Below are 25,680 nucleotides of genomic sequence, written 5' to 3'. Positions count from 1 at the left end.
GCGTCTTAGTAGCGCTTGAAATTGTTTAGCGTTTTTTTTCTGCTGGAAAAAACGCTACAAAAAACTTTAGAAAAACATTTTTTTTTCTGCTCCTAGATGCTGAAGAACAAAAAATGCTAATAGCCTTAAGTAGTGTGCATGAACACAAATAATAACACTAATTAGCTTCTAGGAGCTTAAAAAAACACTGTGCATGGAGCCTCAACGTGTATCCTTCACAAACCCAAAGCTCTCTGAGGCTTTCCAGAGCATATATGACCTTCCTGTGAGAAGTCACAAACAGCTTTTGTGTCAAGCAAGATTCTCCTTCGTAACAGATTACGTTTTAGAGCTGAGGCAAGTTCACATCTGCTCAAGACTCAGAGACACACAGCTTTCTGCTTAACAGATGTTTTACTCAATATATAGATAGCTACATGCAAACAATACATCTAAACCAATTTTCAGGAAAGAAATGATAGACGGTAATAACCACTCTGTTTCTTTTACCAGCTGGACAGATTGTATACTTCTCTAAGCCAAGCATCTTCTTCCTGTGGTAAATATAAATGAATCAGAAATAATGCTTATCCTTGTTCCAGTCAGTCTGGACAAAGTATCTATGTCTATATTACATTTAATATAGGTATGTAGATTTATATAAACCTGACTGGTGCACAATTCCGTATCCTGTATGGATCTGGGATTCTCCACATCATCGTCATAGTCTGCACTGTGCTGACCAGAACAGTGGATTACATTTTTAGAAGCATAATCAGACATTGACGTTTGGTAAGAGGATGCTATGTCAGACAACAGAGAGCTCCTTCTTTTTTTCAGGCTATATAAATTACCTAAGAACAACAAGAATACAGATATTTAAAAAGTTAGAGACACTTGCGTTACAGAACACACAATTAGACTAAGGCTGGATGTACATACATGAGAAAGGGAAAACAAGCGCCATCTAGCTGTAGTATATAGATCAGCAATTTAATAGTCATAAGCAAATGCACTCACAAGGGAAGATGTGACTGGACATAATAACTCTATGGAAGGCTGTCATCAATACTGGTCCCGGACCACAAGGAGATGGAGGCTGTGGGCCCATTGACAGGATGTTCTGGAGGGTCGAAGGGCTTCCTGATTGGCGTGGAACGCCGGCCTGAAGAAGGAACGTATGCTTTGCAACGCATCACCATTTTTGGTCGTCATTTCCAGTCGTGATGTCGCTTCCGCCTGCCTTGCTGCATTCCACATCGATCAAGAAGCTCTGGGAGCCTCCCAAACATCCTGTCAGTGGGCCCACTGCCTCCATCTCCTTGCTGTTCGGGACCAGTATTGATGACAGCCTTTTACAGAGTTATTATGCCCAGTCACATCTTCCCTTGTGAATGCATTTGCTTATAACTATTAAAATGTTGATCTGAATACTACACTTAGATGGCGCTTGTTTTCCCTTTCTCTTGTTTCATTCACAGAGTCATTTCTTGCTCTGATTACAAGCTGCCTCCTGGGGACGTATTGACCTCATTAGGACCTTTGGACCTTTTTATTTACAGTCGCTTACTCCATCGTGTTTGCCAAGTAGCGCTCAATCTGTTTATCATCTGGATATACATACATGCAGGGTTCTAACTAATGGTCAGGCTCAGATGTTTACAGTGCCTTGAAAAAGTAATCATACCCCTTGAAACTTTCCACATTTTGTCATGTTACAACCAAAAACATAAATTTGTTTTATTGGGATTTTATGTGATAGACCAACACAAAGCGGCACATAATTGTAAAGTGGAAGGAAAATGATAAATCAAAATTTTTTTACAAATAAATATCTGAAAAGTGTGGCGTGCATTTGTATTCAGCCCCCTTTACTCTGATACCCCTAACTAAAATGTAGTGGAACCAATTGCCTTTAGAAGTCACCTTTCAAGGCACTTTACCTAAGATGTACACTCATTATTCCATACATGTTAGATGATACCTCATAACTGCATAAACAATAATATTTAGGCAGTATAGCGCCAGCAGCCTGAATTTACTGTAGGAACAAAGATGCAAGTTGAGTTAAAGCCAGAGAGTTTTAATGTAGCCCTCTCGTACATAGTGATAAAATAGTCCAAGAATGGTTTAGAACAGACACTCATCACAATCTGTTTATATTAAGCCATCAGAACAAATGTCTATTCATATTCTATGAATCCTGTTATGATAAAAAGCGATTGGAAGGATGTATTAGAAAATAACCATCAGTTAGACATCATGCAATCCTATATTACAAGGTGTCAAAGACAAATGGGACACATTACCTTTCCTAAGGAGAATATAAATAAGATCCAGGTCCTGCATCACAATCCTCAGCTGTTTTGATTGGGTGAGGGCTTGGCTCAGCTCACCATCTAAAGGGTCAACAAAGAGTTGCTGCAATTGGCAGCTGTAACTCTTGTTTGACATTGAAACTGCAAAGGAGACTGAAAGAGCCACTTATGAGAGAGCCAGAGACTCTATTAGATTGGACTTACTCTGAAGCAAAGTGGACAAGCTTTGCTAAGTACCTTTTATATTTAATCCTGTATTTTACTGTTGTTATTGCCTGTTTTGTAATTTTTTTCCATAAACATTTTCTTACACTTTTTTCTTTTTGTTGAATAAAACAATATTTAAAAAATCTTCAAGCTGAATACCTGAGTGCTCTAAAAAAAAGAAAGAAAAGACATGAAATAATCTTTACCTCTAAGGAAAGCTACTATACTTTAAACTCTGTAAATTTCTACCTGGGTGTAGCAGTGAGTCTATTCAAATATGCTTTAAAATTAAAGCCTTTCTAGTAAAAATATGCATGTAAGAATAGACTGCGAACGTAAAATGCAGAACCGACACTGCAAAATCCAAAAATGGCCTGTATGGTGGAAAGGGCTGTTGTATTGAAATGGTTAAGAAGACAAAAGCTTACATTTAGTTCAAATGCAGTGTGTTTAGATGTTTTTAAAATGCCCCAGTACAATATTAATGATAAGTATAGTATAAGGACTAGTTTTTATTGTTTTACATTTTTATGTGCCTCAAAGCTATAAGTCATTATAAAATGTAATATCAAATGATGAAAGTTACCAAAGTTGTCAATGTCTTTACCAATCACATGATTAGATATTGAGCTGCCATTCAATGCACTTTCTTGAGTAACTTGTTCTATTCTTGTTGTATCCTGTGGGACAGAAACTGAATATATTTATATGTTTCTATGCAGCAACAGATCAGACATACAAAAACACATTTTTGCAGAAAATGAACAGTTGATAATATGTTAAAACTTTGCATAAACAAATACAGTACTGTAATCTGTGGTTATAGGATATTCATAGTTAAAATTAGCAGAATAAATTTGATATATGTATATTGTTTGTTCATAAGGCCTGCTGAGCACTCACTGATGTCAGGGCCAGATATAATATATTGATATGAATTACTTAATACAGGCAATCACTTAAAGTAGAACCGTAGGCATTTTTTTTTTGTGGGATAGAAAAGGGAGGGTTATAACCCCTGTCAATTGCCATTTTTGTCCCATTGGGGAGATTCACCTTCACTTCTTGTCCCATAGACAAAACAGGAAGTGAGAAAATCTCTGCAAATGAACGGAATTCCTTGGGGACCCCCAGGTTCTCAGAACTAGTGTCCCCATTTGAAATTCTCCCCTCTATAAAATTTCCGGGGACATCTCAAAATTTGGGGTTTCTTTTACTTTCACTTTCAACGTTTCAATGATAATGGTAAATAGGCAGCAATACAAAATTTGGCAGGCATTCTAATCCATCTCCACTCTGTCCACAACAAAAAAAAAAGTTTTGCCATCAGTAAATTTTTTCATTGTGTTATGCTCCATCAAAAAGGATAACTGTAGTATCGGGCCATATCTGATACTGCAGCTCAGTTATTTCTTCTTATCCTCTCTACTTTCAGTGGAGGAACATCTAGTTGTGTGGAGGTCACCAGCTGAAGCCACACTGATGGAAGCACTTCTGGGTTCTCTGTCTTTTATCCAAGGTCTGTTCATGTAAATCTAAATGTAAAATATGTGCATGACGATTCTCTTACACTCGTACAGTGGATTTTGGAGGTTTGGATTCTGTATGATGTCCTCTGTTGTAGTTTTCAGCAAATTGTACACTGCATGAGATACCAAAATATATGTGACCTTCATTTTAGGATTTCATACTGAAAGTTTTGTTCTCTTGTGCCCATTTGTTATGTATATTGGGCATTATTAAGCGTCTCTGTCATAAAAAATAAAAAAATAAAAGACCTGTTACCTGTAAAAGAAAACTACTGGTGCAAACATTGCAGAACACTGCTCAGTTCATGAATTCCTTTCTTCCGATGTCCGCTGGAAAACTGACACTTTTGGGAGTGTTAATCTTTTGGGTCTCTTACATCTATCACTGGTTCCTCCTTCTGATCTCCACATCACTGTAGGACACATTACTGCCATCATGATCAGTAGGAGGAACCAGTGAGAGATCCCAAAATGTTTACTCAGCATGTAGCGAGCAACATATATCTCCTCTGCTTGACCAAGTGTTGGTGGTTAGAATACGTACCCACCAGTAACAGTATGGTCCAGAGACAGGGAAATGTCTGACTTCACCTGTGCCTTCTCAGAAGAATAATCGCTAGTAGGTTTCTGTTGCTGTGGGATCGTGCAAGCCGTGAACTGGTGTAAGGGGACTTCAGCACCTGTCCCTTGGCTAAACTCATGTTGTCATTCCTACAAATTCTGGTTATAGCATGATTAGGGGAGAGTTTCTTTGTCCACACCACTTTCAAGCCCCCTGCTGTACCTGTGTACCAGTGTTTACAGATTACTTCTCACAGCTGACCACTGAAGTTGGCTGCAAAGAAACCCTGCTGTTCAACAACCTTCTCCCTCCTCCAGAATGTTGCTGCTCACCTGCTGCTTACTCTTCCACAGGACTGTCCTGCCCTTCCCATGAATGTCATCATGGTGCAGGCTAACACATCATCTTCCTCACTGAAGCCCAGCTTTCAGAAAGTGCTAGCTGGAGACAATTCAGTGCCTGTTGCTGCCACTGCTGTCCTGCTGTTCACTGCCTAGGGCCTGCCTTGATTTAGGAGTGCTGACAGTCACTGACCCACCCTTTCCCACACTGCTCATCCTGCTGTCTTCCTTCCTTTGCCACTGCTGGTCCTCCTCCTGAAAAGAAAGGACCTGCACATCACTATATTATTCTTCCTCAGCTTGCAGCTTGAGTGCTTGAATAATTCTTTCCCCATAGCAAGGTTAAAAGGCTATAGTTGGATAATTGGAGGAGGAGAAAGAGGGTGCATCAGCATTGCTAGCTAAATACTGGCTGCTCTGTGCCTGTGAGGTGGAATATGAGGTAGCATGAGCCAATCACTCCCTTTGCTTGCTGTGGCTGTATTGGTTGGCCACTCTGTTCAGGAATTGTGGACATGCCTGGCCTCAACTACAGGCAGCCCTATCACTGCTTAGGCATGCAGGACCTGTTTGTGAAGCTGGTCACTCTACCACCTCCACACCCACAACCACTATATCTACCTTTAGGTCCCCCTGAAATTTTGGGTATAGTTGTAGGTGCAGCCTTAAATCTTAGTATTTACTAGTGTGATAGGAATTTGGGGAGAATATGGAAAAGGTTGTCCTGTTTTTTTCCTGTACACCTTTTTTACACTTTGTGTTTTTGTTTTCTTTTTAACCAATTCAATGGAGTGCTACATAAAAAAGGCAACTCACGAAACAGATGGTCAGCAAGAACTGCTGCTCTTCAATCACTCCAAACTTAAAAGTTTTTTCTACACAAAATTAGAACAAAGATTCCCCAAAACACATAAAACTACTTAACTAACAACACCCAAAAGAAAAGCCCACTATGTACTGTATATACAATAACTTCCAGCCAGCAGAATAACTCCCTTTAAACACAGTAACCCCCAGTCAGCACTATAACCCCCAGTAGTTTTACTTACCTTAGCACCTGGACCATGAAGCCCCTCTCTTTCGAGCCACTGCAGGAACTATAAGAGTGATTGTCTGCCCAACAGAGCAAGGCAAAGTAGAACAATGGCAGGCAACATGCTAAGAAAAACATAGGGTTCCTAGCACTTTTTTTCCTAAGACAGCAGGGGCATTCTTGATGAAAGTAGTGTGGGGGTACTGAATGTTTTGGGGGTGCTATAACATACCCAAGCACCCCCTGATGCTGCCACTGCTTAGGAATGTTTCTCTCAGACTAATAGGCAGCAGTGAAATGGCAGGTTGGCCAGGAGGATCAAGAGTGCACAAGGAAGGACCAACGTTCTGTCTCAGAACCATTACTATCACCTTGCAATGAATAAATCTGGAGACAAAAGCTAGACGCAGCAAAATTTTTGTATTTGATCACCATTTCTAGCATGCCAGCAATACCGCTATGGAAACCAACAGAAAGCACGACTAACTGACTGATTTCAGGGGAAAACAGCAATCAACCATTTCAGAAAATTTCTATACTCTGTTCATCCAGATCGCAATATGTTAACCTGGTTACTACTGTATCTACTATCATTATTATTTTTTGCTAAAATACCAGAGATTATCTATATTATTTTCCATTACAACACTAGGAGTTTTTTTTAGTATGTTTTTTACAGAATGTTAGTAACTGGCACTATATTTTACACCAAGGTAACATAGGCGATAGCTACTATTTTCTGCCAGATTGCCAGAGTTGGTACTTTACATCTTCTAGTACACTGGCAATATAAGTTTTTGAACTGGCCTTCTAGAAATTAATACATCTATTATGACAGTATGGTGCCAGGACCTGTACATGGTACATACAGTTTTCACTAGGCTACCACAGACTGGAAAATACATTAGTAAATTGCCAGGGATAAGCCTCAGATTGGCAACAGAAATTTAACCAAGCTACCTGGGACTAACCAAGATCTGACATTCACAAATGCATGTTCCCCCATTTGTATTTCACTTTATTTTACATTACATTATCACTTATTTGGCTGGACAGGGACTACTGAAAATCCGCTGCCCATAGTACCCACCTTTTGACTGCCACATGCACCTGTTGTCTTCATCTGCTTATAGGCAGTTCTTAGGAACATGGTCTGAATTGTGTCAATAATGCTTTTTTTGTTAAACACCTAAAACAAAACATTAAGTAAATTACACCCAACTAAGGGAAAGTATACAGAAGACATATATGCTTTTCATGTAATGCATGTAGTGTTTTGTGTTATATATCTAAATTATTACAGTGTAATACAGTGTATTACAGTGATTCATAGTACTTATATTTCTAAACGTCAGGCAAAGGAAATGAAATGTGGGGGAAGGCACATAGAAAATAAAGTGAAATCAATGGTTTCTTACATACACAGATAATAAAATGCATGAAGGAACACCAATTTGCTCTGCCTCCAGCAAACTCAGCTCATCCCATAGCATCCACATCACCCCTGGGACCTGCACCAACATATATATCTCACTTCACAGTATATGAGTCATCAATGGGATTCCATATTCCTCTCTATTGCACACATTATGGCTGATTTACTAAAGGCTGTTCACTTTTTTATTTTCTTTACATGTGTACTGGATATTCTTTGCAAAATGAAACTTCATCACATTCACTAAGCTCACGTCACCACATTCGCTATTGTCTCATTTCTGTTGCACATGAAGTGATTCATACCTCTCAGTTTCATAGAGAGTTTTGGTACATACGGTGCCTCATTCCTCTGTATTACAGGCAGTGCCTAATACCTTTTTTTTACACAGTGTTGACACATACTGTAAATTCTAAAGTGAATTTACAGAAATAGATGCAAGCTCTCTGTGTCCCTATTTGACAATGCACGAGAAGCTTCTTCTTTGGCAAGACACAGAATGTAACACAGAATGTAAATCATAAATCTTTCCTTATATTAGGTATTTCCACACTGTATCAGTTGCAGAGAAGGAACTATGAATTGCAAGACTGAAAGGTCAGCTGTATAAAAAAAAAATTAATTCTGAATGTACACTACCTGTAAATTGGTGTAACATGTCTTTCGAAACATTTCATTGGTACTACTTAATATTATACTATTTATTGCTTCAGCTGTCACACATCCAGCTATCTTCATTTTTTGGCAATGCTGTAAAAATACACAAATAAAAGAATTAGTAAAATATAACATTAAAAAAAATGATTTACATGAATCCCTGCCATTATAAAATAAATTACGAGACACAAATACAATTTTTTATAATTGAAGAGGTAATAAACCCAAAACCAAAAATATAACATACTGCAGTTTAAAAATCATTAGATGTGGTGGCTGCATCATTTTTTTTTTCTTAGGCTTTTTTCCCCTCTGCCTTCACTTGGTGATATAGAAAGTAACACACCTCCTGTATTACAGTGACTCCACTCTAGGGGAAGGAGCACAGGGGGCACCTTTGGATAGCAGTATTGTCAGTCTGGGGAGGGAAGTGTTAGATATACTGGCAGATTTGCAGTAAGTACACTAACAAACTGAAGCCAAACTCCAGCTAATGCTTTATAAGCAGTTACATAATTTTTTTGGGGGGATAAAGGTTTTACATAAATAAATAAAAGCTGATCATCGTAAGCAGCCCTGCTAGTGTTAAATGGTTTGTCTCATCTCTGTAACTGATATATTCTGCTGGAGTGCTTGCTCTTTTCATATTTGTGTATAGATTACTGTAGAAGGTAGTAGCACAAAGTAGCATACAGTTGTTAAAAGTGTGCATACCTATACTGTACTGTGTATTGCCCCCTTTAGCATCAATGACAGCATGCAGCCTTTTGTAATAGTTGTCTATGTCAAATTCTCGCAGCTTGTATAGCTACCCATTTGTCTTGGCAAAATGCCTCCAGGTAATGCAAAGTCTTTGGTAGTCTTGCATGAACCGCATGTGGCTTGATGATATTAAAGTGGAGCTCCAGTCAAACAGAAAAAATTAAAGTCAGCAGCTACAAAAACTGTTGGTTTCACCAGCTGTCTGTCACCACTTCCCGACACATCTTATTTGGGTATCCGGCTATAACAGCTTGCGCCTTCACAGCCTTTTGCCCACTGCGCATGCCCGAGTAGCACTGCACATTGTGAATAGTCTTATAGTCTTCTTGGACCTGTCACGTGTCCCAGAAGACTACAGGGAGCGAGGGGTGGAGCACAAGTGGGAGTGGGTACCTGTCAAAATAGGGTACCAGCTCCCCCCCCCCCAGGAAACTGTGATCGCCACTCCAGAACCTTCACTATTTCCTGCTGTAGCCACTGGAAGGTCATCTTAGCTTTGTGCTTAGGGTCATTGTCATGCTGGAAAGTCGAAGAGCGTCCCATGTGCAGCTTTCGTGCAGAACAATGCAAATTGTCTGCCAGTATTTTCTGATAACATGCTGCACTCATCTTGCCATCAATTTTCAGCTTGCACACCCCCAAAACATCAGTGAGCCACTACCATGATTTCACAGTGGGCATGGTATTCTTGTTGCTGTTGATCCAAACAACGCTAATGGTTGTGACCATAAAGCTCTATTTTGGTCTCATCACTCCAAATTAGTGTGTCAGAAGCTGTGAGGCGTGTCAATGTGTCGTCAGGCATATTGTAACTGGTCTTTTTGTGATATTGGCACAGTACAGACTTCTTTATGAGAACTTGACTATGCAGCTCATTTTTGTTCAAGTATCTTCGTATTGTGCTCCTTGAAACAACCACATTGTCATTTACCAGAGTAGCCTGTATTTTTCCTGAGGTTACCTGTAGGTTTTTCTTTGTATTCCAAACAATTCTTCTGGCAGTTGTGGCTGCAATCTTTCTTGGTCTACCTGACCTTGGCTTGGTATCAAGTGATCCCCGAATTTTTTACTTTTTAATAACTGATTGGACAGTACTGATTGACATATTCAAGGCTTTTGATATCTTTTTATATCCTTATCCATCTTTATAAAGTTCCATTACCTTTTTATGCAGGTCTTTTGCCAGTTCTTTTCTGCTCCCCATGGCTCAGTGTCTGGCCTGCTTAGTGCATGCACATGAGAGCTAACTAACTCAAACTATTTATACACAGATACTAAGTGCAATTTTAAAAGCCACAGATGTAGGAAATTAAGTTTTAATCACTATTTTGTCCAAAGGTGGTCGCAAGCTAACTCTGCTCCTTGCTGCCTGAACAAATCAGCTTAGATTGAGCATGCTGGAGTGTATGCTGCACACCCAACCACACTCGACTTCAGCCTCCAGCACCCCCCAGCACACCTCATGGGGAAGCACTCAATGTCCACCTGGGTGTCCAGTACTAAGCAGGTGGATCACGATTCAGCTGAGGTCAGTGCAGGCAGAGTTCACGGGGTAGTCAGGACAATCCAGGCCATTTGGCGCCAGCATCTGTCACAAGTGCACGTGTGCGACTGTGCGCATGAATGTTCGCACGACCATGCACATTAGCTTGTGCTGAATTTCTGCGAGAGGGAAAATGTATTAGCCTGTGCACAGAAGTCCATCCAGAAGAGCCATCCTGACACCCCAGCTGCTCATGGAGGATACCGCTCGCTCTCCTGACATGAGCAACAGCCAAGAGGATCCTCAGGGACCCCCACAACCAGTTCTGCGGAACACAGACCTCCTTGTCCACTTCAAAGGTACACAGCAGGCTGAACTCTCTGCCGCACCTCCAAGCTGGCCTACACCTCATCAAGGAGATTCCTGAGCTCCTGAGTTGAGGTCCTGCAGGAACGACCTGGAAGACAAAATGGAGGCTGTTACTACTACTGGAGAACCATGAGCAAGATCTCTCTGATATAAAGAAGGAATTGGAGGCGGCCCTCCCCCACAGAGAATTTTGAGAACTGGTCCTGCAGAGGAAATCTCTGCTTCCGGGGCATTCCGGAATCCATCACGGATCTAAAATCCACCGCAACTGCCCAATTCCAGGAACTAGTTCCAACTTTCCCCATCAATCGCCTGGAATTTGATCATATTCACTGAGTGCTCAGCCCTAAGAAGACTGTTGGCCCGCCTCATGATATCTCTATCAAGTTCACCTACAACCGTACCAAGGAAACTCTTCTGAGGGTAGCTAGAGACAAGCCAAACCTTGAATTCCAAGGTCATCTCTACCAGGTCTTCGCAGACCTTTCTCAAACCACTATCATGAAGCGCTGATAGATGGAACCCTACACCTGGGCTCTGCTGGCTCACCACATCACATACTGCTGGGGTTTCCCTTTAAGCGTCCTTTCTCCTACAAAGGCTGCAGCCATGTGAGGACTACACCAGAAGAAGCACAATCCATCCTTTCTTCGCTTCAACTGTTGCCATTCAGGGAAGAATGATGGAGCCAGGCTAGATCTTCTGCTTCGTGCTCTCCTGCAACCACCCAGCCGCTCATGGGAAAAAGTAAAAGGGTATAAGTGCTCACTCCCCAGTACTCCAACCGGATCAGGCTCCCCTCACTCCGATCCTGGATGAAAATGGGCTCTGTAAGTTGTCTAACATTTCCTCTTGGATCACTGACACCTGCCCCTAAGTTTCACTCCTGAATAGGGGAGGCGGATTCCATATCCCCAGCATTGCTCGGTGAGATGCAGAAACCACCATAGATTGTTGCTGTATGCCTAACATTGCTTGACTCTCTCTTCTCTGATTTTTGTAACACCGACGCCTTCCTTGTGTGAAGCTGAGAGCACCTGCATTGTATGGCTGCTTCATCATCTTATACCTCACCTGCCCTGTACTTGATTATTCAGCTTAACCGCATCTCACGGATACTTGTTGGATATTGCCAGCTACCACCCCCCTCTCAACCATTCTGCAATTTGCTAGTGGTCTCTCTGCCCTCCCCCCATTAGAGGTCCCCCTAGCCTCCATCTCCCCCCCTCCTCCTGGGGCACCCGTCACTGAAGATCTGTACTGTACTGCTTAACTGTTTACATATCCTTTATGTGTGCCATCTACTTGCTTCCTTCTTCCATGCGGACTTGCTTGTTTAGCTCTGTATGGTACTGGCTAAGCATAACAATGAGGTTTTACCTTTAATTGCGGGGCTCGCACATGAGGCATTAGGCACTCTTCTATCTTCCCCTACTGACCCCAAGTCTGCCCTCCCTTCTCATCTCCCTCCTTTCCTTTTGCCCTTCCCCTTTTCTCACCCTTCCCCATCCACCTTCCCTCCACCCCCCATGCCAATAACATGCCACCCCAGGGGAGTTTCCCTCACGGGTCTCCTTACTGTTCACTGTTTATTGTTTATGGATCATTGAATATTGTATATTGCCCATTGCTTATTGCCTCTCATTAGCTGAGGGCTGCTTGCGGTGTGCCACTAGACAGCAGTAGGGTTACTTCACCCTCGCTGCTTCCTAGAAGATCTGGCCTAGGCTGGTTGAGATTGATCCTAGAGGATGCATCGGCCAGCACACCTTGTTATTGGAGATTACTGCCTCACCCTGCCATGAATGTCTTTCCCAACTACTAGGACCCAAGGCAGTCCCCCACAAGATCTCCCTACATGAGACAGGTTTTATGCTTTGATACTTTACTCATGAATATCCCTTGAATGGCACCCTCACTCCCCCCCCCCCTTTTTATTTCTCTCCCCATCCTATGGTGTAGCCTCTCCCTGGGCCTGCAGAGCATTTTCTTCCTCTTCCAGCCTGTCTTTTTCTTTCAGACAGCCTTATTGGCCTGGAGCAGCCATGTGTCCTTTGGCAGAGCTTCCCTACCTAATACATCCTCCCCCAGGAGGTGGTCCACTCTTGCAGTGGTTGTTGATTTTTGTCCTCACCTACTCCGTGCTTCTCCCCATATTCTTACCCCTCCTCTCCTCTCCCTCTCTCTCTTTCTTCATTTCTTTGTTGCTGCGCACTGTGACACCCTTGTCAAGGCCAATTTTATTCTTGGGTTCTTGAGGCCCCCGCCTTTGGTTCCACTAGTGCTGCTTCTGCATGTTTCCCTGCAATGGCTCATGCCTTGTTGAAAATCTATTCCCACAACATTCATGGGTTCAACTCCCCAGTCAAATGGTCCAAAGTCGTTCCCTTCCGCAAAATCAGCCAATTTGACATTGTTTGTTTACAGGAGACCAGGTTTTCCTCCTCCTCAGCTCCAAAGTACCTCTCTCCCCATTTTCCCACTTTCTACCTTGCTTTTGCTCCCAATAAACATAGGGGAGACTTAATCATGTTTCAATGCAACCTTGTATTTTCTTGTACTAAGGAAATTGCAGACCCAACTGGTAGACACTTAATACTCCAAGGCACCTTAAAAGGACCCAAGGTCACTCTAGTCACATATTGTGCCCCTACCTGACCCGGTAGTGGAGGACCAGATGTGAACGCTTCAACAGTCTCATGGCCTAGTGGATGCATGACATGAGCAGCATCCTTGCAATCACGACTACACCTTTTATTCCAACCAACCCACATAATAGCTTTTGCAAAATCAATCATGCCCTAGTCCCACTCCGCTTCCTTTCCTGCATTGACAAGATATCGATCCACACTTCGCCTTGGTCAGACAACGACCGCCTCATCTTCTTTTCTATGATCTGCAGCTCCTCACATCCCCTCCTCTCAGTGGAGAATTAATGACTCCCTCCTCACATCGCATGATACCTGCCTTGACATTCATACTCATATTCAAAACTTTTTCACAGAAAATGTAGGTTCTATGTTGTCAGCCTTTACAAAGCCCACAAGGTTACCCTGTAAGGACAGCTTATCCAGATGGCCTCCACTTGGAAAAAAAAAAGGGAACAGAAGATTAGGGAACTATCTGTTGAGCTAGCTTCTGTGGACTCAGCCTGGAAATCTTCCCCTTCAGCTGTGACCCGAAGGGCCTGTGATGCCGTCACCACAAAACTAGACCTCCTGGCCTCTGAAAAGGCTGAGAAAGCCCTCCACTGGGCTAAACATAAATATTATCCCTCTGTGAACAAGCCAGGCATGATGCTTGCCAGGAACCTAAACGCAGCAGGATGGACTCAGACCCATACAGCTTCGCTCACCTGGGGGCGACCTCACTTCAGACCCAACTAAAATTACTGCATCCTTTGCCGCCTTCTTGTCCACCCTAGATAGTAATCCTGCCCCTTTTTCTGTTGACCTTCCAACACCTTCTTCCGTGATCTCCATCTCCCCACCTTACCCACGGCTGCTCACGAGGTACTGAATGCGACCATCACTGACATAAAAGTAGCTGAAACCATTAAGTTGATCCACTTTTCGAAAGCCCCAGGACAGGATGGCTTATATTACCACAACATTCTGGCTCCCCACCCGGGGGGCTTAGTTCAATAGTATGCGACAGGGCGAATTGCCTTCTCCGGACTCCCTAGAGGCGCACATCTCCATGATCCCTAAAACCTCAACTGAAGCACAGGATCCTCAGGCCTTTTGCTTGATTTCCCTGCTGAATGAAGACATGAAGCTCTTAGGAAAAATCTTATGCACTCGTATCAACAAATTTCTAAGCAGTCTGATTCACAGGGACCAGGTTGGCATCGCAACAGGTCGCCAGACAGGAAATAACATTTGCAAGGTAATCCACCTTGTAACCCTGATGATTCCTCCTTTTGCTTGACATCTACAAGGCATTTGACACCCTCTCCTGTGATTTCCTGCGCTGTGTGTTGCAACGCTGGGGTTTTGGAGTGTCATTCTTAACTTGGCTCTATGCTTTTTACTCCTCCCTCAGAGCTACTGTTCGCTATGCGGGCCATTCCTCTGCCTCTTTTCCCATCTTTAGGGTTATGAGGCATGGCTTCCCCCTTTCCCTGGTCCTCTTCATCCTGGCCATCAAACCCCTTGCCTTTGTTCTCCGTGCCTAACATTATGGAGATTCCTTATGTCGGTAAATACTATAAAATAAATCCATTCACGGACGACGTCCTTTTGACTCTTTCCAACCCCATCACTACATTTCCCAACAATGCCCTTTGTCTCGATTTGCTGCACTATCCAGCCTTCAGATCAATCCCCACAAGACGAAAGCCCTGAATGTCTCTCTTTAAAATTCAACAGTTTCGCAGCTTCCAGTGACTTTTCCATACTGTTGGGCAAGTTCATCTTTAGACTATCTGGGATTCCAACTCACCTCTTCCTATTACTCCCTGTTCGCGGCTACTACTCCCCCTTGCATACTATCACCACACTTACTGAATCTTGGCACTTCCCAACCCTATCATCAAATACACGCGGTCAAGATGACCATTTTACCCAAGATTTTGCACTATTTCAGGACTTTACCAATTTGGATCCCTACCTTCTGTCTCCACTTGCTCCAGAACAGGATTCTTTACTTCATATGGGCCTATAAATGTCCTAGGGTCTTACAATCCACTTTATATGCCCACAGATTTTGAGGTGGACCTTGGCTCCCAAACATATCGAAATATTATATAGTGGTGCAAACTTCTCAGCTTACTATGTTATACAAGACCTCAGACTCCCCCTTGTGGGTGCTCCTGGAAATCCCTAACTGAACCCCTGTCCCAATCTCTGCCCTCCTGTGGCTTCCTACCCAATTGCACCCTCCCTCCCTGAGCCCTCTTATGTTACACGGTTTACGCCTTTGGGATTCGGTCCGGTACACTGGTAACATGATGTCTCCCATCCTTCCTCTTCTCTCATGATGGCCTGCCCATGTATTTTCTCAGGTCCTTTGCTTTTTGACACCCCGCTTTTTTCCATCCTGGCTTTCACTCCGCGAGACAGATGAGGCGCCCCTTTCAGAGTTCTTCCGCTACATACAGCTTCGCCACTGGATAGCCACCCTCAGGCGCAACTCCTCTTTCCCTTTCCAGAAAACGGCATTTGAGCATATCTGTTTATATTCCCCTGGAGCCTGTGGCACAATTTCTGCGGTCTGTTCTTCCTTCATCAACATTCCTCCCATATGTTACTAGATGGGAATGCATTGTTGCAGCCCCCATAGATCTTGAGGACTGGAGTAGGGCCTGGTCAACTGTAGCCAAATGCTCCTTTACCACGGTCACCCTGGAGGCGGCCTACAAAGTCCTCCTCCATTGGTACTGGGTTCCTACCTGTATTGCCCACTTAAACCCTTCATATAGTGATAGATGTTTCTGGGAATGTGGCCTACATGGGGACGAGATCCACATCTGGTGGTCCTGACCCCGATTGGTGGGGTTCTAGTGGAGGATCTTTGGCCTCTTGATGACACTCTTCCATGTGACCTACCACAAAAATGCTAGACACGCGTTCCTCCACTGCCCAATATCGGGCTTCTTCTCCCATCAACAGAAATTGGCTACATACCTTTTTATTGCTGCCAAACTCACTATAGCCAGATCCTGGAAGAAGCCCTTAGTCCAGTTTGAAGAAGTGAAAAGCATTCTGACTACCCTAATGAGCCATGAGAAGATGACCAGCATCCTCCATGAAAAAAAACAAATATTGGTGAAGCGCTTCACATGAAATACTAAATAAGTAAGTACAATGATATAAAAATACATGTAAAGTGACCACACTGTATTGAAAGGTATTGATAACTAGTGCTAAAAAATCCCCCCAAAAAATATATAAGTGCCAAGTGCTGAAAGTGCAAAACAGGTCATGCGTTTGCTGACTAGATCGTGCCAGAATACAATATATGCACAGTAAACATAATACACAATAACAATGCACACTCTAACTGAAAGTGGAAAGTGCTCAGTAGAGTATGAATATTGGTAAAAGTAAAATGCACAATAAAGTGCAAAACAGGTCATGCGTTTGCTGACTAGATCATGCCAAAATACAATATGTGCACAGTAAAATAATGCACAATAACATTGCACACTCTAACTGAAAGTGACAGGTGCTCAGTATGAGTATGAATATTAGTTAAAAGTAAAATCCACAAAAAAGTGCAATAACAAAGTGCTTGACATATCATGTGCAAACAAACACCGCTGTCAGTGCTTCAATTCCTTACTCCAAACATGATGCGTGTTAGCATGCCACACGTGTATATCGTAATCCATAAGTGGCTAAAGTGCCTCCTCACCTTAACCATGCGACCCCTAAGGGCCACAATGCTTTAGGTAATATAACTCCACCAGACTGGGGATCTCTGTAATAATACTCCTGTAGTACCACTCGATCTCCTCTGCCAGGTCACTTATGCCCTCAGATGGTAATATCCCCCGGGATAATCACAAGGCCATAGAGAGGTAGACAAAGAGAGCCTCCATAGTGAAATACCGTTTATTCCATATAGCAGATGAAAACAGGCCAAAAGAGAACACTCACATTATAGAAGATATCATACAGCAGGTCTCCCACGCGCTGTGGGTGTACTGCAAGGTGCTGGGTTTTCAAAGATGGCGTCTGGCGAAAGTGTCTAACCGGAAATACGTCACCGAGCTCTACGCATTACTCCACAATGTCACGTGGCTTCATCAGGATCTTGTTCCCTTCTTCCCTTGTTCCCCCCCCTTCTTTTTCTTTCTGTCTCCTCCCTCTCCCCCCACCCACACTTGGACTATGGTTGCTCTACCTCCAGTGCAAGGGATTCCCTTCCCCTACACCCAGCCCTGTGCTCTGGAGCCCAGACTCTTACAGTTGCCTCTAAAACATTTGCTGGAATTATTTGGTTTATATTTTTGTGCCCTTTAAAACCCATATAACCATCTTGAACCCTCCTTACCGCATTGCTATTTTTGTCCCCTGCGTGCGACTTATCTGTTTTGCATGCATATTCTGTTATGTTCTTATCTTTTCAATAAAAAATATTGCACCAGAAAAAAAAGGAGCCAAACAACTGATAATAAATGGCTTCATATGATTACTATCCATAAATAAAAGACAGTTTTTTGGCATGATCAGTCATATTTTCAATATCAATGCCAAAATTTCATGATTTCTGCCAGGGTATGGAAACTTTGGAGCACAGCTGTATGCACAGCGGTCTTAAATACATGTATACACTATATAAAAACTGTGATAGAAAACTAGTGTAGAGATACTTCAGATCATTTCTAGTTAGAAGACTCCAAGTATAGCCTAAACTCAACTAGTGAATATCTAGTAAAAGGCTTACAATGAACATACTTGGCTTTTCAGTAACTGAGGTTGAATAAATTTAACTGAAATTTATAGAAAAGGGGACTAACAAATATATATAATTTTAAGATTGTTTTCTTTCCAAAGTCAAGTTTAGGGATTTGATACCTACAGTATGTTATAGTGGCCAAGCAAATATGCATGTACGGCTATTTTCTTTGAAAACTAAACCTATACTAATTTACTGCACAGACTCTCATCCCAAACATATCCATTCACTCCTGCTCCGACATCCCGTCCCCCCATTACCAGCATATATTCCTGCCCCACTCATACCACTGCAATTGCATGCAACCCCCCACTTCACCACTGCACCTGACCTCCAACCTTCAAACGACTGCATATGCAGACCAGTTCCTAGTATTTCCACAACACCATCCACCCTTTCCACCATACCCAACCTTGCCTGTTCTGGAACACGCACACTTTTGCTAATTCTATTTAAAAGAGGCAATATATTTAAAAGAGGCAAAGTATATGCCCACATTAAGAGGCATTTTATTTTTTAAACCAATAGGAGCTGTGCACTCTAAGGGCCATATTCATAAATTAGTGCATATGACATTCACTAGACATTCACAGAAGGTGAATCAATCACTGTAATTTGAAACACATGCACCAGAAAGTTTCACCTTCAGTGAATGGTTGGGGAATGTCACATTCACTGCTTTGTAAATATGCTTCTAGCATTGTCTGAACTATTGCATCCCTGCACTCCTTTAGATGTTGAGTTACAAAACTTACATACTTACAAAACTTCCATTTCTGCTGTTGTTTCCATTAACCAGTTTCCCTCCGCCCTATAGCAGTTTTACTGCTACAGGGCATACTCCCTGCGCAAAATCACCTATATATATGTGATCTGCACTCCCGCCGTGCTCACGGGCAGGGTAGAGTGTGCCTGCCGCTGGTGTGATTCTATACAGCACCAATCACTCCTGAGATTCAGGCCAATGATATATGGCCTGGACTCCCCACACAAAATCATGTATATATACATGATCCGCACGCCTGCCGTGTTCACGTGCAGGGGAAGCATGCTCGTAAGCCTGCCGGCCTACAGTGTACAGATTTTTTTACTGATCACTGTATTAGTGTTACGGGTGACTTCAGCGTTAGCGTCAGTTAGCATCCCTCCCAGATAGCATCAGATAGCCCGCCAGTACAGCATTCATCACAGTTAATCCTTTGATTGCCAGGAACACGCTCACATACACAATAAACCTCTTTGCTAGTATAGTGCCTGAACGAATAAATATGTTTGATCAGGTCAGAACTATACCCGCATTCACAATAGTATAGTGTCCCCAAAAATGCATCATTAGCAGGACAGCCCGACACCTGCCAGCACCTACGTTTAGCCTCTCCCTCAGCAAGTGTAGTGTCAGTTATTCACTGTCACTTGATACATTGCACACAAAACTGCAGGGTTAGCAAGATCAGGCCTGATCTCTGCTAGCACTAGCAGGTCATTTTGTTTGTAGTGGTTAGAGCAGTCCCTGACAGCTCACACTAGTGAAGAGTAGTGAAGAGGCCTACAGGATTCTGAGTATGTCAGATGAGAGCAAAGGGGAAGCCTCACTGACTGAATCAGGCTCAAAATACGAACCTGTAGAGAGCACCAACACCCTGACAGATAGCTCAGACGATACAGTAGAGGTCCCTGCTAAGGTCAGGTGTACCCGGCCCCGTTCCCGGGCTACTGAGGTGTTACAATTGCATGATGATTCCCATATGAAACAGAGTGCCAGTACTAGTGCCACTCTACCTTTCGGTGGACTCGCGAGCACCAGCGGCATAGTACATCCTGGTCTTTTACATGCCAGCACTGCAATATCACTTGGTGATGTGGCGAGTCCCATAAGTGCAGTACAACTGGTACGGTGGCTAGCAGTGGTGTCCCGCAGCCACCAAGAATTCAAACAGAAACCTGTAGAGCTCATAGTGTCCTTCCAGATGTGCTTTCAAATCCTGATTGGCAGCCCACAAATTCTGCAGCACCCGTATTTCCCCCATTCACTGCCAAACCCGGAATTGAGGTGGAAACAGCAAATTTAACTACTCTAATGTTCTCTGTTGCCATGGCCAGGCATAGATATGAGAATATAATGCGATTTAAGCATTTCAACAACAATACACTCTGTCATCCTCAGGGTGACCCTGGATATGATGGGCTCCACAAAATTCGGCCCCTCATAAATCACCTTAACAAGAAATTTGCAGATGTGTATACTCCCCAGCAAAACATCTGCGTTGATGAGTCCCTTATTAATTTTTCTGGCCACCTTGCATTCAAACAATTTCTTCCCAACAAGTGTACCAGATATAAGGTCAAAATGTATAAGACCTGGGACAGGGCTTCAGGCTATACATGTAATTTTTAGATTTACGAGGGAAAAGATAGTCACGTGGAGCCCCTCATATGCCCAGACTATATGGGGAGCAGTGGCAAGATAATTTGGGACTTTTGATGTCACCCTTTTTCCATATGGGGTACCATGTACATACGGACAATTTTTATACAAGAGTGCCAATTTTTAGACATTTGTATAACCTTGGAACTGGAGTATGTGACACTGTGCGACCTAGTCGCCGGGGGCTTCTCCCCATGGTTTGTAAATACCCAACATAGAAAGGGGGAGAAAGCCTGCTTGAAAAATGATGAATTGCTCACAGTGAAGTGGAAGGACAAACGGGATGTTTTCATCCTGTCTTCCATTCACACAGACACAACCATCCAATTTTCCATGGCAACTGGTGTTGTTGAGAAGCCCCTCTGTGTCAATGACTATAACCTTAACATGGGAGGGGTGGACTTCAACAACCAGATGATGAAGTCGTACTTAGTTTCCCTTAAAGCCAGATGCTGGTACAAAAAAGTGTCTTTATATTTAATTCAGCTGGCTCTGTACAACACTTTTGTGGTTTACAAAGCAACTGGAAGCGGATCCGTCCTAAAATGTCAAGAAGAGATCATCATGGCCCTTTTGTACAGCACGGAACAGTCTAGGGCATATATTTACACAGGATGTTAGGTAGTCAGGAAACTGGCTACTGCATTTTCAGAGACCCTACAATTTGGAATGTTTAAGTTTAAAAAAAAAAACAGTTAAAAAAAAGTAAAAAAAAAAATAAAATTTAAAAAACAAAAATAGTTGTCGTTTTATTGAGTTACTGTTCTATTGTTAAGCAGGAATGCCATTCAGCTGCCGCACCGATCTGTTCATTCTGACAGCAACAGGGTGTGCTCTCAGAATATACATCAGTGTGTGCAGTACTGCTGGATGAGATTTATCATCCACAGTTTAAAAAGAACAGTCATGCCCAAGCATGGGGGCCTCCGGTGCGCTCCCTACCCATCTCTATTTGCGGCCGCGGCTGTCAATCACCGGGTCCCGGCCAGTGATTACCCGCCGATGCCTGGTGATTTCCATGGATCTCCAACAGGGAAGAGGGCTGCTTTGTTTACTAACAGTCCTCCTCCCTGTCGGTTCGGGAACACTGCTCTGTATGGCCCTTTCCTAACTCATGCGGTATTTTAGTAGTGTTTTTTGGGGAACTCAAACATTTTTTTTTAAATGCTATGCGGTATCCTACTGCATACTCAGATGCGGTAAGATACTGCTTAGTGAATTGTGCCCAGTAAGCCTCTCATCGGGCCCCCTACTGACCCCGGGCCCTCAGGCATGGTCAGTGAATGGTCAGTCCGCCCCTGCGTTATACTTACTTGTTCTGTGCAATGGAGAAATTGTACAGAGCAGCCTGATCCTTCTCTTCTCTGGTCTCCTGCCAGCGCACCTGTCCTGGCTCCTCCCCCTGCTGAGTGCCCCTACAGCAAGCCGCTTGCTGTGGGGGCACCCGTGTGTGTTTGCTTCCAAACTGGCCCTGTGTGTCTATAAGAAACACAGAGCATGGCTTGGCCCCGTTCCTGAATCCTCCTCACTGGCTGTGACTGACAGCAGCAGGAGCCAATAGCTGCCACTGCTGTATCTAAGCCAATGAGGAGTGATAGGGAGGAGAGAGCCTTGGCTCTCATGCACATCACTGGATTGAGATCGGGCTCAGGTAAGAATAAGGGGGGGGGGCTGAATGCAGAAGGTTTTTTACCTTCATGCATAGAATGCATGAAAGTAAAAAACCTCCTGCCTTTTCAACCACTTTAACAAAGGGGCTTGCACCCCTTTTGTTAATTAGGAGTAGCATCTGCTACATGTTCTAAGTTTAAAAGAGTCATGGATTCATTGTGCACAACTCTAAACACTGAGTGTTTTTTTTAACCTTAATGCATTCTCTGCATTAAAGGATAAGTTCACCTTTTGTAACATGTTAAATGCTACACCCATATTCAGGGTGTAACATGTAACAGCTAGCGGGGGATCTTCGCCTCCCTGCTAGCTGTCAAACTTTTAAAAAGTGTGGCCATATGATAAGATCTGGCAGCCATGGATCATTCATTGTCTGCCTCTTGATTTTGATGAGACAATGCTGCTACCATGGTAACTCAGCCCCACATGCATGCCCTACGCACTTTCCAGCCATGGTCATGTCACCTTCGGGGAAACTATTCCTTTTCCCTTTTCTTTCTTTCTTTCTTCATCCTTTCTACTTTCTTTCACTCTTCATTATATTCTTTTTTTTTTCATAGAATGTATCCTGCTATCAACCCTTGTTGTATAGTGTAATGGACCCCAGCCACCCACGACTAGGTATCTCCATCAAGAAGCTGCTTCTCAGGCTCTGGAACATGAGACTAGTGACTCTGGCTATTGTTACCCCAAGATCCAGACAACACCAGATTTGAAGTAAGCCAGAGGCAGGCTAGTTTATTTTAACACAGATACAAGATATATACACTCAAGGGACAGTCCCCCCTCCAGATAATGACACAGGGCGGGGCAATCTACATAGTAACAAGAGACACATATGTATTCATTCTTCACACCAGTAGACAGTCCCATCAGGAGGGAGGGCTGCTGGAGACACCCCCCCACTAAGCTAATACACATAACCACATACATCCCACAATAGTTTGCTCCCAAGCAAGACAAACAATAGAACAATGGGATGCAGCCACACAACACCAAACAATCCACAACCCCCACCCCACTTATCTCCTAGACATGTCTGCACAATATTCGGACAGATCACCCTGTACCCCTAATAGTCACAGGGTGACTTACACATAATAGGGATATGGGGAGCTGAGAAAGGGGTCTCCCCACCTCTCCAAAGTAAGCTGGGTTCCATGAGCCCCCCACCCAAAGTGACTCCCATCACATATGGATAAGCCTGTGACTCAGTAGTCGGCTTTACCATGCTGTAAAGGTGTTAAGCTGCACTCTCTTCTTGCTATCCTCCTATACTGTTTTCTCTCTCTCAGGCCAGCTACATAACTTGATTTACTACCTCCAGATTGATCTTCTTAATTTCACCATGTACGAAGTTTGTCTAGTACCTGTTGTACACATCTAGTTAACAGTTCATTAGCGAGTCTTTCAGTATACTGAGCTGCTTCATAAGTTACATATTAGTTGCTTCTTTAGAGTAATATGACATTTCAGTTGTTGACCTTTCCCTACAACTTCTTTGTGCCCTGGGAATGTTTAGTGTAGTATGTTGGCCTGCTTTCCTTTTGTTTGTATCATGCTCTTTGTTAAATTAATGAAAAATTTGAACAAGAAAAATTATTATTGTAATTGCCAGCAATTCTTTCTTTTACATTCATTTGTCAGTAGGGAACTCCGCTAACAGCTGCAACATTAATGCATGGTTTTCACTATTAAAATATCACATGACTTGATAAAATAACTCATGCAGTATTTTAGTAGCGTTTGTTTGTGAGTTCAAACTTTTTTTTAAAAAATGTTATGCGGTATTCTACTGTATACTCAGATGTGGTAAGATATGGCACTTAGTGAATTGTGCCCACTGTATTATATTACTTTGTTGGACCTCTACAAGTGTTTAACTTTTCTTTTATGCACATCTGCTACTACTCTTTATATTCTGACCTCAATACAATCAGAGTATTTGCTCACTTTAACCCTTTCACCACCAAGTCCGTATGCTGCAGCCTCTGGGATTGTGTATAAAACTGACAGGCAGTCTCCTACCTGTAAGGTGGAAACAATTGGACGGCTGCGCTGTTGCCCCACTGCGTGCGCTCTCACCATGTATCTGGGCCCCACCTGCCCAACTGTGGGCCTGGGTAGTGCCATGACGGGTTTCGGCAGATGGAGGGGAGAGAGGAGAGTGGACGAATCTCTCTCTGCTCTCCTCCCCTTATTTCTGTGCCCCGGAAGGTGACGTGTGTGTCTATTTACTTAACGCAACCTCATCTTTTATATTTTATCAAAAATGTGGGTAATTTATTGCGTGTTTGCCCTAAAATTCAATTTAATGTGTTTTTTGCATGTGTGTGCAAAAAATTAAAAAACAGCTCTGTGCAGCAAAAGGGTTAAAATGTATGTGTTTACTTTATCAAAGCCAGGGAATCCTCCTGGTCAAAGATTCACTGTGGTGTCAGCAGGGACTATACTTCCCAAGGAATGACTAAACTGAAGGGCAGGTTGAACAGATGCTGACTACCTGGGTTCCTTATCAGAGAGTGAGCATCTTGGATATGAGAGGAGGTCCAGATTCATCCAGTGTACTGGTGTTGACGGAATGGAAGAAAGGGATATACGCTATATTGACAAAAGTATTGAGACACCCAGGGGTGGACTGACAACTCATGGGGCCTCGGGAAATAGGGGATCATGGGGCCCCTGTGTCCTCACCCACACTAAAAAAGCCTATGAAAGGTACCAGGGACATCTCATGGGGCTCCCTACTGACCCCGGGCCCTCGGGCAGTGCCCGAGTTCCCAAATGGTCAGTCCGCCCCTGGAGACACCCCTCCAAATCATTGGATTCAGGTGTTCCAGTCACCTTCATGGCCACAGGTGTATCAAATCAAACACCTAGGCATGCAGACTGCTTCTACAAATATATGTGAAAGAATGGGTCGCTCCCAGGAGCCACATGTGCGATAAGTCCATCCGTGAAATTTCCTTGCTACTAAACATTCCACGGTCAATTGTTAGTGGTGTTATAACAAAGTGGAAGCAATTTGGAACAACAGCATCTCAAACACAAAGTGGTAGGCCACGTAAAATGACAGAGCGGGGTCAGCGCATGCTGGAGCGCACAGTGAGCCGAGTCACCAACTGTCTGCAGAGTCAATAGCTAAAGACAATCTTTGTGTGGCTTTCAGATTAGCACAACATCAGTGTGTAGAGAGCTTCATTGAATAGGTATCCATGGCCAAGCAGCTGCATCCAAGCCTTGCATTACAAAGTGTAATGTGAAGTGTCAGATGCAGTGGTGTAAAGCGTGCCGCCACTGGACTCTCGAGGAGTGGAGACGTGTTTTCTGGATTGACGAATCATGATTCTCTGTCTGGCAATCCGATGGACGTGTCTGGGTTTGGCAGTTGCTAGGAGAACGGTACATTCTTGACTGCATTGTGTCAAGTGTACAGTTTGGTGGAAGGGTGATTAAGGTGTGGGATGTTTTTCAGGGGTTGGGCTTGGCCCCTTAATTCCAGTGA

At 43.2% G+C, this 25,680-nt stretch overlaps 1 protein-coding gene across 1 annotated transcript in view; it reads right to left on the bottom strand.

Moving 5' to 3' along the window:
• Positions 1 to 374: 374 nt before the first annotated feature.
• LOC149440803 (uncharacterized) overlaps positions 375 to 25,680 on the bottom strand; it is a 44,327-nt gene continuing 19,021 nt past the window's right edge. The window contains exons 3-7 of the mRNA XM_089658113.1: positions 8,044 to 8,154; positions 7,060 to 7,158; positions 3,091 to 3,184; positions 646 to 833; positions 375 to 533 (exon numbers count right to left, since the gene is read on the bottom strand). Of these exons, the coding sequence (XP_089514239.1) occupies positions 486 to 533; positions 646 to 833; positions 3,091 to 3,184; positions 7,060 to 7,158; positions 8,044 to 8,154 (540 nt within the window). The 3' untranslated portion in view covers positions 375 to 485. The remainder of the gene's footprint in view (positions 534 to 645; positions 834 to 3,090; positions 3,185 to 7,059; positions 7,159 to 8,043; positions 8,155 to 25,680) is intronic.

The sequence above is a fragment of the Staurois parvus genome, unplaced genomic scaffold, assembly GCF_062004578.1.
Source record: "Staurois parvus isolate SC_StPar_1 unplaced genomic scaffold, SC_StPar_1.0 ptg001051l, whole genome shotgun sequence".
Taxonomy (NCBI): Eukaryota; Metazoa; Chordata; class Amphibia; order Anura; family Ranidae; genus Staurois; species Staurois parvus.
Note: the sequence above shows the minus strand (reverse complement) of the source record. Positions and strands in the feature narration are given on the sequence as shown.